Source organism: Cavia porcellus, unplaced genomic scaffold (genome assembly GCF_034190915.1).
Source record: "Cavia porcellus strain 051 isolate PalLab524CR breed Dunkin Hartley unplaced genomic scaffold, mCavPor4.1 scaffold_27, whole genome shotgun sequence".
Lineage (NCBI taxonomy): Eukaryota > Metazoa > Chordata > Mammalia > Rodentia > Caviidae > Cavia > Cavia porcellus.
Genome location: NW_026947510.1, coordinates 40,807,312 through 40,819,778, shown reverse-complemented (window position 1 = coordinate 40,819,778; position 12,467 = coordinate 40,807,312). Strand labels below are relative to the sequence as shown.

General features: G+C 36.4%; 1 protein-coding gene across 2 annotated transcripts in view; it reads right to left on the bottom strand.

Annotated features, from left to right (window-relative positions):
• Ptpro (protein tyrosine phosphatase receptor type O) overlaps window positions 1-12,467 on the bottom strand; it is a 212,393-nt gene that overhangs the window by 87,081 nt on the left and 112,845 nt on the right. For both annotated transcript variants that reach the window (XM_013153129.3, XM_023565300.2), the window contains exons 3-4: window positions 2,359-2,517; window positions 1,037-1,189 (exon numbers count right to left, since the gene is read on the bottom strand). In XM_013153129.3, the coding sequence (XP_013008583.2) occupies window positions 1,037-1,189; window positions 2,359-2,517 (312 nt within the window). The remainder of the gene's footprint in view (window positions 1-1,036; window positions 1,190-2,358; window positions 2,518-12,467) is intronic.

Sequence of the window (12,467 nt, the reverse complement as noted above, 5' to 3'; positions counted from 1 at the left end):
ACTTCTAATAAAAATCAGTGTTTCATTTCATTCTGTGAAATATCTTTATACTTTTATCACATGTATCTTGTCCTGCTTTGTGTTATTGCTGTTCATACAATTCTTGTATCATTCTTCGAGAACAGAGGCCCTGTGTCTCACCAGTTTCAATTAATAAATATGTCTTTGCTTGAACTGAATAACAAAAAAAGCACAATAGAACATTCCGTGTTGGCATGAGGTGCCAGCTACTTAGCTGAAATGATTTCCTTGTCTTGGCCTAATAAATGAGAATCATGACACCTTAGACTTTCTTTCTTTCTTTTTTTTTTTTTTTTTTTTGTCTTTTTTCATTTTTATTGGTACCGGGGATCGAACTCACGACTGCCTGCTTGCAAGGCAGGTGCTTATGCCGCTGAGCTAAATCCCCAGCCCCAAATTTCTTTCTTTTTTTTTTTTGTCTTTTTTCAGACACCTTAGACTTTCAAACAGTGAGTACCTCAGGCTTGACCTATCATGATCTGCACTCCTGCACACAGGACCAATCAATGTTGCTTTCACTGGTGAAGAGTGTAAGGTAAATAGATATCTATCTTATCCATCCATACTACAATAATTCTTCTTATTAATGGTGCTGGTAAAGTTAACCACTCCAAGTTTTAGATACATCAGAATCCCAATATTTTAATGATCTGATGATCTCTGTTAGAATGTCTATTCTCTGTTTTTTCTGCTATTGGACATTTGGCAGATTATAGAATAACAATCTCTTATTGATCCAGTTAAGTTAGCTAATTATAACTTTTGTTAATATTATAAACTTTTAAACTCAAAGATCATAAATCTGATACTGATTCATTTTAGATTTTTCTCATTGAATATTTTGCTCTATTGTTTTACAGTGATAGAAACTTTTTTACATTATTGATTATATATGAAAATATATATTTATTCTTAGTCTTGCAGAAGAATATTTCTTAGAAAAACAGAAAATAAATATGTCAACTTACAACTTCATAATTTTTTTGCACTAAATTTGATTTTTCAGTAGACTTACCAGTTCTATGCTGCTTGGGTTCATGACCGACACCACTGTACTCCACTAGGGTACTTTTATTAAAAGTTGCCTCAGACACCAGCTGAAAGGTGATGTTACTGTAACATATTCCTGGCAACCAATGATTAAATACTGTTTTTCCCTTAAAGAAATCTGTGAAGAGAAAACTCAATTACATTAAAAGAAGGCTCTTCAAATGTCACACTCTCGTAGAAAGTTCCAAACAGTTACAATTCAGAATCTGTGAAATAATACTTTGTTCAACTTCTAGAATGGTCAACAAAATAACTAGAAAGCTAGCAATGGAATTTTGAATCTTTACACTGAATCCTGAGAGTCTTTTTTGCTGCTAGAATTTCAAAGATCGCAACTTTATAGTTAAATCTTTATTATACAAATTTTATACAGAATTGTAACAGAAACTATAGATATTAGGCTTGTGTTACCTACTGATTTTAAGACGAAAACCAAAGTATTTTGCCGTTTTATGACATAAGAAATAGTTTTCCAAGAAATACTTTAGCTTATGGAAATCTGCCTATTTTATAATTATACTATTTTATCTGCCAGTGGCACACAGGACCTCTTCAAAGAAAGAAGAAAGTAAAACTTTAGACTCCACTTAAGAAGTTAAAAAAAAGTTCCAAAACCAATCCATATCAAAAGAAATTAAAGAAACTGTAAACACCCAAGATCTGGAATTAGTTCTTTAGAATACTTTGAATGATTCATTATTCCTGAATACCTCTCTCTCTCTCTCTCTCTCTCTCTCTCTCTCTCTCTCTCTCTCTCTCCTACAGTTTCCACCAAAATAGTAAAAATAATGAAACCATGTTTGATATATTTCATGTCCTTGTTAAGTTAGCCACATAGGTAAATATATACCACATGAAACCAAAAAAATGGTAGTCTTTTGCATTTGAAAATAATCCTGAACCATGTTCAAGTGAAATTTGGTGGAAGACATCCCTTATATTCCTAACCCTGCTAATGTCCTTCTAGCACCATAGGTGAGGTTGCTTTTAAACTTTGAATTTATTTCCTGCAACAAACATGCTGCCTCTGGGAAAAATAACATGCAATTGAAAATAATTTGAGTATTCCTCATATTGCATGCATGACTTGTAATTCTCAAGTAATGAACCAGATGTTGTAATACTCTTCATAACAAGATATTCATGAATCAGTAACCTTTTAATGGCTCATTTGTAGGTCAAGTAGTGAATTATAGACTCTGTTTAGACTGAAGGAAGAGACCATTCGGAAAAAGTTATGTAAAAGTTAATCACCATTATCTATCCATTCTTTCTTTTGTCTCTTACCTTTATAAAGCATTGTCCGGAAGTCTTTACCTTCCCAGTAGCTTATATTTACTCTTGTGAAGACATTATATTTTTCTGGGTAATGAATTTCAAACAGGACTCCTGTTTCAGGAGAAGGTTTATAGTCATATATTGAAACACTGGATACAGGTAGAGGTTCTACAGAGGGAGGTAAATGCAGAAGGGGAAGAGGAGAAGAGAGAAAAAAGCCATCATCAGTTTTTGAAGTACCATGCATTACACCCAGAGCCTTCACTCACATTTCGATGTCCTCTGAATATAGTTTTGTCTGTTCTCAGCCTGGGAGTGTTCTCCTTAGCAATAACAAAGTGCGTTTTATATGATAAGACCTGCTTTTCTAAGAACTTTCATGTTTATTTTTCCATTTGCAGCAACCCTGAGATTTGGTAAGAATGAACATTAATGTCTCCCTCAGCAGGTAGATCTAATGTAAACTCAGAAACTTTAAATTACTGACATGAGCAATTTAGCAAGTTTGTGGCCGTGTCTGTATCTCTGGATTCCTAATTCACTTTTCTTTTCCTTCTACCCAGAAAATTTCTTTTTAATAACAAACCAGTAACAGAAAATATGCTTTGGCTCTAGCTAATGATAAATATCTATGTGATAATTTATTTCTTCATGTGAACTTCACATGTATTTCTTGTGCTATGTATAAAATTACAAATCATTAAGCCCTGTTAAAATGACAGTCTATATGTTTATTAAACCAGTCTTTCTACAGAGGCCTACAGATTTATTTTTGGTTTGCTTGAGTTGGTGATTTACCATAAAAGTTTTAAAATACTCATAAAAATATAGATGCATGTGTATCTCTTGAACATCTCATCTTTTGGCAAAATTTTTCTAAAATATCTACACTTCCCTATTCTCCTGAAGGAGCTAGTAAATAAATTTTACCTATATTAATGTTGTTAAGAAAATATTTTAAATGATTTAGCTTGGAGTCAATTTTTGGATTATTGAAAAAATAATTTGATTCAAAGCTCCAAATGAAGGGTGTTCTTGGACAACATCTGTAGTAACAACACAAAATATTTAAATACTACACTTTTTTTTTTGGTGTTTTTGAGCAGGGTCTCACTATGCAAGTCAGGCTGGCCTTGGGCTCACATTGTGTCCCAGGCTGGTCTTGGACTTGCAAGAATCCTCCTGCCTCAGCCTCCCAAGTGCTGAGATTATAGAAGTGCGCCACCATGCACCAGTAATACTAAACTTTTAAAATTTCAGTTAGAGTAAAACAAGAAATCAATTATGACTTAATCTATTGAACAAGCAATTATTGACAACCTAACTTGTCTCAATTGAATGTGTTTCATTCTCTTTCTCAACATCCTAAGCTACTTTGCTTTTGATTGAAGATACTTGAAATAAGGGTTGAAGCTACATGTTAAAGCTTTGATTTTCTCCGGAACTTTTTGATAAAACCAAGCCAAGATTAATGAAAATGTTAAGAAAGCCTTCTAACGCGAGCACATTTTGTGATGGTGTCTCTGGTTTAAAAGTATCTATTTTATTCTTGTCGCATCCCTGCTCCTCCTACAGAAAAGGCACATTTCAGAGTAAACTCACTCACGTGCACTAAAAACAAACCAATACACTCAGAAAACTGAGACTTGAGCTCAGATCTCCCACAGTCTTGAGTGATTTGAAAGTCTTTTTTCCAAACCAGCCTAATCACTCATCCAGGGACTCCACGGAACCTAGCTGTTGATTGGATGTAGGAGAACAGACAGAAAACAAAGCAGCAAAACTGCAAAGCAGTTACATCCTTACCAAGGTCCCCTGAACAAAAGAGCAAGAGGACCAGCCAGTGTCCCCGAGGCCTCAAGTCTAGACATCAAAGCCATGGTCAAACTCTGAATTCCAAGACATACATGAGGAATTATTTATTCATTTTATTTTCTGCTGCAAACTTAAACTTTAAACTAAGAGAATTTCTAAATGCCTGCTCCCAGGTTTGTCTGATATATTTCTCTCCGCTCCGTGTAAGTGACTCCAACCAGCTGTCAATCCTTAACTCCATGCTGGCATCACTGAAGCCTGCTCTAACCAAGAATTCCTGCTTTTAGTAAAGCAGAAGTATTAAAAACTATCTAAAGTGTTCTACCATCTGTCCAGTTGCACGCCTCATTATTTTTCTTTTAAGAAATTAAGAGTTGTGGCATTCATTAGAGCTGTTATACCTACCTGTATTTCAGTGACAAGGTTAAATGCTAATCTATATTCTTTGCCATTTCCCTGACAGCCATCCTACTGTACTTTCTGTCTTTATTTTGGGAACCAGACTGGAAGAGAATTGGAGGTACTAGAAAATGTGAATCACTTATCATCTTTGTTTATTATTACTTTCTTATACCTTGGACTTTTTTTTTATTTTTCCAAGAAATAAAACATTATAAACTAGAGTCAAAACTCCAGAATACAGCTCAGAATGACCATTATTATTTTGACTTTGGTATTGGTTTAGCTTCTCATGCACATGCTCACATTTTTTTCATATTTGTACATGTAGAACATTGTTTCATGGCTTGACATATATTTTGTTAATCTATATCATTCTGCAGCTTTCCTTTATAACCTAACAGTGTCTTAAAATTCGTTCATCTTGATGTAGTTATCTCTGGAAGTGTTAGTGTCTATTTTACCATTATACAAACTGTATAATGTATCTGTTAATCTGGATAGGTTGCTTTCAATCATCCATTCTTATGAGTACTATACAATTATGTGGGACATGTCTTCTCAGACAGGAAATCCTGTGTGGTAGGGTATTCACATTTTCAACGAAGCAAGGTAAGTGTTTCTAATGATCTGCCAGTTCACACACCTATCAGCGGTGTGACAGTTCGTGGTTCTCCACAGTTACTTTTCTGCAGTATGCACATATATCAGTCTTTCTTATTTTTGCCACCCTAAGGGTGTGAAATTTTGCTTCATTAACTTAATTTCCTGTGCGCGGAGGATTTTTTATATGGTTATTGGCCATTCAGACTCTTTCTCTAGAATTGACTATTTTCCTATTGTTTTTCAATTTTTTTTCTGCTAACGAGATAAAATGTTTGTCACAAACCACATTCTACTGTTTTGTCCTGTGCTTCCCTTTGGAGTCACTATTGTGTATGTGTGTGTGTTGAAATATATTTGATGTTTGATAATACCTGCTAAAAGATGAATCTGAGTCTATTGTCTTGCTGAACCAAAAACTACAGAAGCAACTTGGTAGGGGTCAGCAAGCTTCCATACTAGTATGACAGACCTAAGACTATATTCTCCCAACACAGCTCTTTTCACGAAGGGGATTTAGTGAACAGATGCTCCCTCTAGTGGCAGGAGAAGGAAGGAGAGATTATCCTGCATTCAGGCCAGGGTACGGCCTTAGCTTTATTTATTTATTTATTTATTTATTTTTTGGTCTTTTTCCTTTTTATCGGTACCGGGAATCGAACTCAGGACTGCCTGCTTGCAAGGCAGGCGCTTATGTCGCTGAGCTAAATCCCCAGCCCTACGGCCTTAGCTTTAGATGACAATTTGGGGCCTGACCTGGCAATGCCTAGCCGCCTATGTTTAAGGAGGTCATAAAAGTGGGCAGGCGGCAACCTCCCAGAGGTTAGAAAGGGGAGCTGACCTTCTCTCACTCACTCTCTAAGCTCAAGTGTTCACTGTTTTTTTACTGGAACATTTGAACAGCTAAGCTATACGTTTCTGCCTCCAAACTCACCTGCATTATTCTTATTTCTTTCTGACCAAAACATCTAAGCTTGTAGGCTACTTGATAGCCTCCCTTTAGTCAGTATCTGTCTTGAATCAGTTACCCTCACCCCTTGAGATTCCCCTTCATAACCTTTTTTGATGCTTCTCTATTCCTCATGCTCTGTGTAACTCCCTACTTGATGCCAAGGGTACCTCTTACATTTATTCATTGTATACTACATTCTATATACCTTGCTAGGGAATTTATTTTACTTTTCTATATTACAAAAGTATTTAAATTGTTTTTAATGCCCCTTATCAAGTAAAAATGACACATTATTCCAATATGATGATATCCCAACATGGCAGAGCCTTTCAGCGAACTACAATGCCATGGAGTCAAATCTGCACTGCGACTTGATTTTGGTTGACTTTTGAGTGAAGGGCAGGCTTTGCATTTTTAAGTGTTGACAAGAATTGAAAGCAGAATAGCATTTCATGACACATAAAAATGATATGAAACTCAAGTGTTAGTATCTATAAAGTTTTACAAGTGCACAGCCACACTCATTAACTTTTATATGGTTTGTGGCTATCTTCTTCCCACAGCCAGAGCTGGGTCTTTACAAGATAGATGACGTGGCCCTCAAGCATCGCATATTCATGATCTAGGCCTTTACAGGAAAAAATATTGCCAGTTTCTAGACTAGACTACAGATCTGAAAACTAAAACTTAGAGAAAGCATTTACACCAAGGTCCCTGCATGGTTTCCAGGTTTCTGTGAGTGGAAGGTTCAGGCTTTGAACCACGGCCCCAAATACAGGATTGTTAACTGGTCCATTCCAATGCAAGACTCAGCCATCCTATGAGAAAGATCTGTCTTCGGTGCTCATCAGGTTAAGGTCTAACTCTCTTGCAAGGTAGTTAAAAGTTTCTCTGACATTTCCAGCCACATTTCCTGAAATTTTCTGAACCATTCCATGCTGGCAGGCTGAAGCTCTTTCTGTTCACCAAGTGTTCTGTGATGTCTGTGTCCCCATTCTTTTGCACATATGATTCCCTTGCACCCTGATTGTAACACGTTCTGTTCTTTACTTTATTCTCTTGCCAAATATTCATTACATTTTCACTAATTGTTTCCTCATCAGTGCCTTTCCAATATTCTTAAGGAGATGAGGAACTCTTACAGGTAACTTTTATCATATTATTTAACAGTCTTCCATATTTCTTTTCCAGTAAAGTACTCTATCTCTTATTTAAAGTATTTTTATATTTTTTTGGCACCAGAGAACATACCTAGTATATGAAGCTAAAGCTCATGGTTATCTTTATTTATAGTAAATTTATAAAGAACAATCTATTTGTAGAATGTCGCCATGCGTGTTGTACAGTGTTTTCTGCCACGTTTTCCACTGACACAGAGACAGCTATGTGAGTGTTACACTTCCCTGATTTCTAATCCTTTGTTCTTAGGGATTACTTTCTCTACAGAGAAAACACTCCTTCCCTCTGAAATACACATATTCTACTTGAGGCTTTCAGTGAACTAAATATTAATCAGATGTCTGAGCCTAAGGGTTGCAAAATTCTTTTGAACTGGCCAAAATGATTCTGTTGTGCTGAATTCATTTTTTGTTATGTCTCTCAATTTTCTATGGAAGTGGAGGCTCAGAACACTATAGGGAAAAATCAAAGGACAGTTTCCAGGCCAATTGGTTTGTCATTGCTTATTTCATCAGCGGGAGCAACAAATGCTTGTTTTTACTCTCAAGAGCACTATGTCACTCCTGTGAGCAGGTACTACCAATGTTTTCTAAATAAAAATAAAAAACCTTTTCCATCAGGCAAACAAAGATGACAAAAGTATGCCACTACCTGAGAAATACTGGTAGTTTAGGGACTCAAATATAATCAGTCATTGTGTTCTTTAATTAAAGAGGACCCGCAAAGTCAAATATCACCTGATGCTACCTTATGTCTAATGTCAAAACTATTTTTGGATCTTTAAATTTTATGTGACCCAATTATTATAATTATTATTATAATAATTATTATTATAAAATGTGAGCTGATGTTCTTGAGACTTTAAAAATGGGTTAGGGGATGAGACACAACAAACTGTCACCAATTAATTGCACCCTTTAGAAATCAGTGTAAGTTTTCTCTTCCCTTTAAGATGCAGAAAACTTTCAGACAGCATTTTATTTTCTCCACTGGTCTCAACTCCAACAAAACACATAAAACCACGTAATTGAAGAATCCCTAAGTAAGTTCTCTTAAGCTCATTGGAAGGGTGAGACTGTGAAACCACCACTAAGTGAAATAAAATTCAAGGGATGACGAGCTCCTTGGAAAGGCAGACACCCTGTTTCATCCATGGCACAGCATGGCACAAAGAGGAGGAAGCTATGAAAGCGGATAAGGAGAAAGCAGCTAACACGATAATGACATCATTAAGAGGGAGACAGTGTGGTCTAAATGGCAGTTTAAAACTATTCTACCCAGTATGGTGGCTCCTAGCTACATGTGGCTGTGCATATTAAATCAAAAAGTGACTGGAGATTAAATTAACATGAGAGGCTCTGTACAGGACAATTCAGACAAAGACCATTTCCTTCATTGGAAAGCTCTGAGAGAGTGTTGCTTTAGAATAATTGGGAAACTCAGACGAAACCAAAGCCAGTGTCCTCAAAGTCCTTTCCTGTGTCTCTATCAGGTGCTCAAGAGATTTGCTAGAGGCTGGGCAGGGAGCCAAACTCCCTCTTAGGAGCACTGGGATACAGATGAGAGAGAATCCCATCCGCTCTGCTAAGAGACCAGCAAGGAAAGTTACATTTTTACCTTTTGTTTAAAGACAAAGCAGACACCCAAAAGGTATTGGGCAAAAGCAGAAAACCCTTTCCTTCCCAGTTCTCAGGACCACCCTCCCCCATCCTGAGAGACAGAGAGAAACATATGATCCCTGTTCCTAGGAGAGGGGCAGGATCCTACACTGCTACCAAGCTGAATGCTGCTACCATTGGAGAAAAAGGCAAGAGACTCTCTGAGCCAGAGATTTAAGGTGGGATTGGCCATCAATATAAAGTGGGATTGTGAAGAATGCCCAACCTAAGGTCACAAGGCTATGACTGGGCCTGGGCCAGGGCAACCAGGGGCTCCCTTGTCCCCACTGTGTAAAGCGGCAGTGGTCTGTTGCCAAGGAGGCCTGAACCCTGAGAGTGGAACCCGGGCACTGGGAACTGCCCTTTACCTCCCCTGGCACTCAGGTAATCTGTGATGAACAAAGGTACCCAGTACCAGAAATCCAGTTCATGTCTCCCAGCTAAATAGTCTAGCGCAATGCGAGGTTTAAATTCAATGATGTAAATAATTACATTGTGTGAGACATGATAAAAACATATGGTGCATGCGTAATTAACAAAATTATTACAATAAAAGGCACATTGTCATTAACCCCCCCCCAAAGAAAACTCCCCTTTGCTTCAAATATATTTATCCCGTCATGTCTCCCTCTTTATGAAGCAGTCACTTCTGGAAGCCCTTTTTCCTGAGTGTCTATGTGAGGCATGCTCAGAAGTTTGGTGAATGTTGCCACCGTGTGCCATCTGACCGCAAGACAGGCTCCTAAAACATAACGTGTCCTCATAACCTCAGATCCGGTACCGTGCAACTTCTCTGGCTCCTTCCCCAAAGTCAACAAGACCCAAGGCAAACAGTTTGAATTGATTATTGATTCAGACCATCCAGGCAGCCACGGTGCAAGCAAAGCCAAGAAAAAGGACTTCCAGAAGTGTTCCAGAAAGTGGCAAAAATGATGGGGTACATGTGTCCTAACTGAGGGGAAATATATATGTATATATTTATTTTTGGTATGGGGCTTGGACTCATGACCTTGCACTTGCCAGGCAGGCGCTGTGCCATTGAACTATATCTCCAGCCCCAAGGAAAGTATTTTGAAGGGGATACACGGCAATGTGTTTTTTACTGTAACAAATTTATTTAACTAAAAAATTAAATGTATTTTTCTTATATATTGTATGTAAATGGGCTCCTCCTCACAATCTAAATTGGTAGCTGTAAACTACATATAGCTATTGAGGACTTAAAATTTAGGCTATGTGCAGCTAAGGAATTCAATCAAAATTTTTTAAATTTTAACCAGTTTGTGTTCAAAAGTAAAAAAGGATGTATAAATTTTTATATTGATTCTACATTGAAATAATATTTTGAATTAAATAGATAATGTTTTTCACTTCACTGTATCAAATGTTTTACTGTGTCTTTCAGGAAATTTAATATAATAGAAAGTAGTTAATAGTGTACTTTTATTGGATAGTGTGGCTCTTAACATTCGAAAGGCAGGGAAAAAGCCAGGTCTAGCTCTGTGTGATCTAATCCAGTTAAACATGAAGGAATAAGAAAATTGAAAGTTAAAGGATAAGACAAATATTTCATGGAAATACATACCAAAAAAAAAGCCAAAATGCAGACATTAATATGAGACAAGAAAGAGTTCAGCACAAGGCATAATAAGATAAGGAGGAACTGCACAGGTAGACGAAAGGTCAGTTCACTGAGAAATCAGCAAATCTTATTAGAATGTTTGCAGCCAGCAGCATAACAACAGAGCTTCAAAATAAAAGAATGGAGACATAAACAAACCTACAGTTACATCTGGAGGATTTTATACTCCTCTACCAGTTCCTATCAGAACAAATGCAAAGAACATCACTAAGGATGCATTGAAATGAAAACAACCAACCTGACCTAATCTTTATTGGCCACCTAACAAATGCTCACAAAACAAATAGTAAGATAAACCTGGTTTGAGCTCATAAAAAAGCCTCAGTCATTTGCAAGTAATTGAAATAATAAGATATACATCCCCCCCCAACTCTAATAGCATTTACCTCGAAATCCAAAAAAGAAAAATCTTCTTCAAAAACTTCCAAAGTTTTGGACATTTAACACACTTCTAAGCCTAGAGGTCAAAGATTTCACTAGAAAAGATAGCAGATATTTTAAACACAGCTCACTGCAAATGCTAAAATATCAGTGAGGTAGCCCAGAAATCTTTCAGCATTTACTAACTAGCTTTCTTTAAGAACCACCAGTTACAGGGCTGTTGCAGCTGTGTCTGATTGGGAGTGGCCCAGTGCAGACTAATAAATGTTGCGTGGGCAGTAGTCATTACAGTTCTATATTCTAATTTGCTTTATCTTTTCATCTTGTTTCCTGATCTTTTTGCTCAATTAACTAGAACTATTAAGCATAATACTTGGAGTAGACATTTTTGAATTTATAAAAATTAGCTAGAGCATTGATTTCAAGGAGTTTATGCTGTAAACATTATATATTTAGACCTATCACCTGCAGCTAACTCTTAATTCACTTTTTTCTAGATTTTGTTTAAGACCATCTTCTACCAGGTAAGTCCTTTTAATTCAACTAGTTCCTAGGTATTACATGTATAAATTTTGAAGGTCTGGAGAGTCTGGCGCTGTTAAATCATTGCTAATCCTGAGACTTCCAGGGGAGACTATAATTAATTTTTTAACACTTATGGTAAAAACATGTCCTCTAGGTTGGTTCTGAGTTCTTGCTTCTTATTCTTTTTTCCTCTTTTTAATACAACAGACAATATCACCATGTCCTCTTCCTTGACTGTGGCCACAATGACAACATGCAGCTGGGATTTTAATAGTCGCAGCCATAGGAAAGCTTGTTCTGAAGAACGTGAGTAGGAAGAATTTTGCTGAGCCATTAGACTACTAATGAGCTGTGTTTTACAGATATCAATTTTTCTTACATTCTGCAACATATGCAGAAATATTGCATTTCACTTGGGATTAGGTATTAAGATTAGAGAGTAGAGTGAAAACCATCGGTAGTTAGAAGCACTCCTAAAAACTTCCTAACACCAAAATTAACTCTTTAATGGCTGATAAAGATATAGTCTCTTTGTCTCTCTCAGTTTATAATATATAGTTAAATTTCAATAGGATACATGTGATGGATGATGCATTTGTTATCTTGAAAACCAAATTGCTTAATAGAAGAATATATATTCTGGGGAAAAAACAGACAAGTTATATATTCACATTATTAAATCATATAGCTGAAAATTACATGGCCCAATCACTAATCTGAAATTGTCATTCAATCTTAAAGTATGTCACCTCAGTGAGGCTGAACATTTTTGGTTTAAAACAGATTTTAACAATAGCTAAGCAGTTAAAATTACAGCATTTTGATAAGCTGTATTCTTTGGTTATTTTTGTGTTTTATTTTTTTTTCTCTCTCTCTGTTTTTTTTTTTTTTTTGTACCAGGCATTGAACTCACAACCTCGTGCTTGCCAGGAAGTTGCTTATGCCACTGAGATAAATCCCCAAC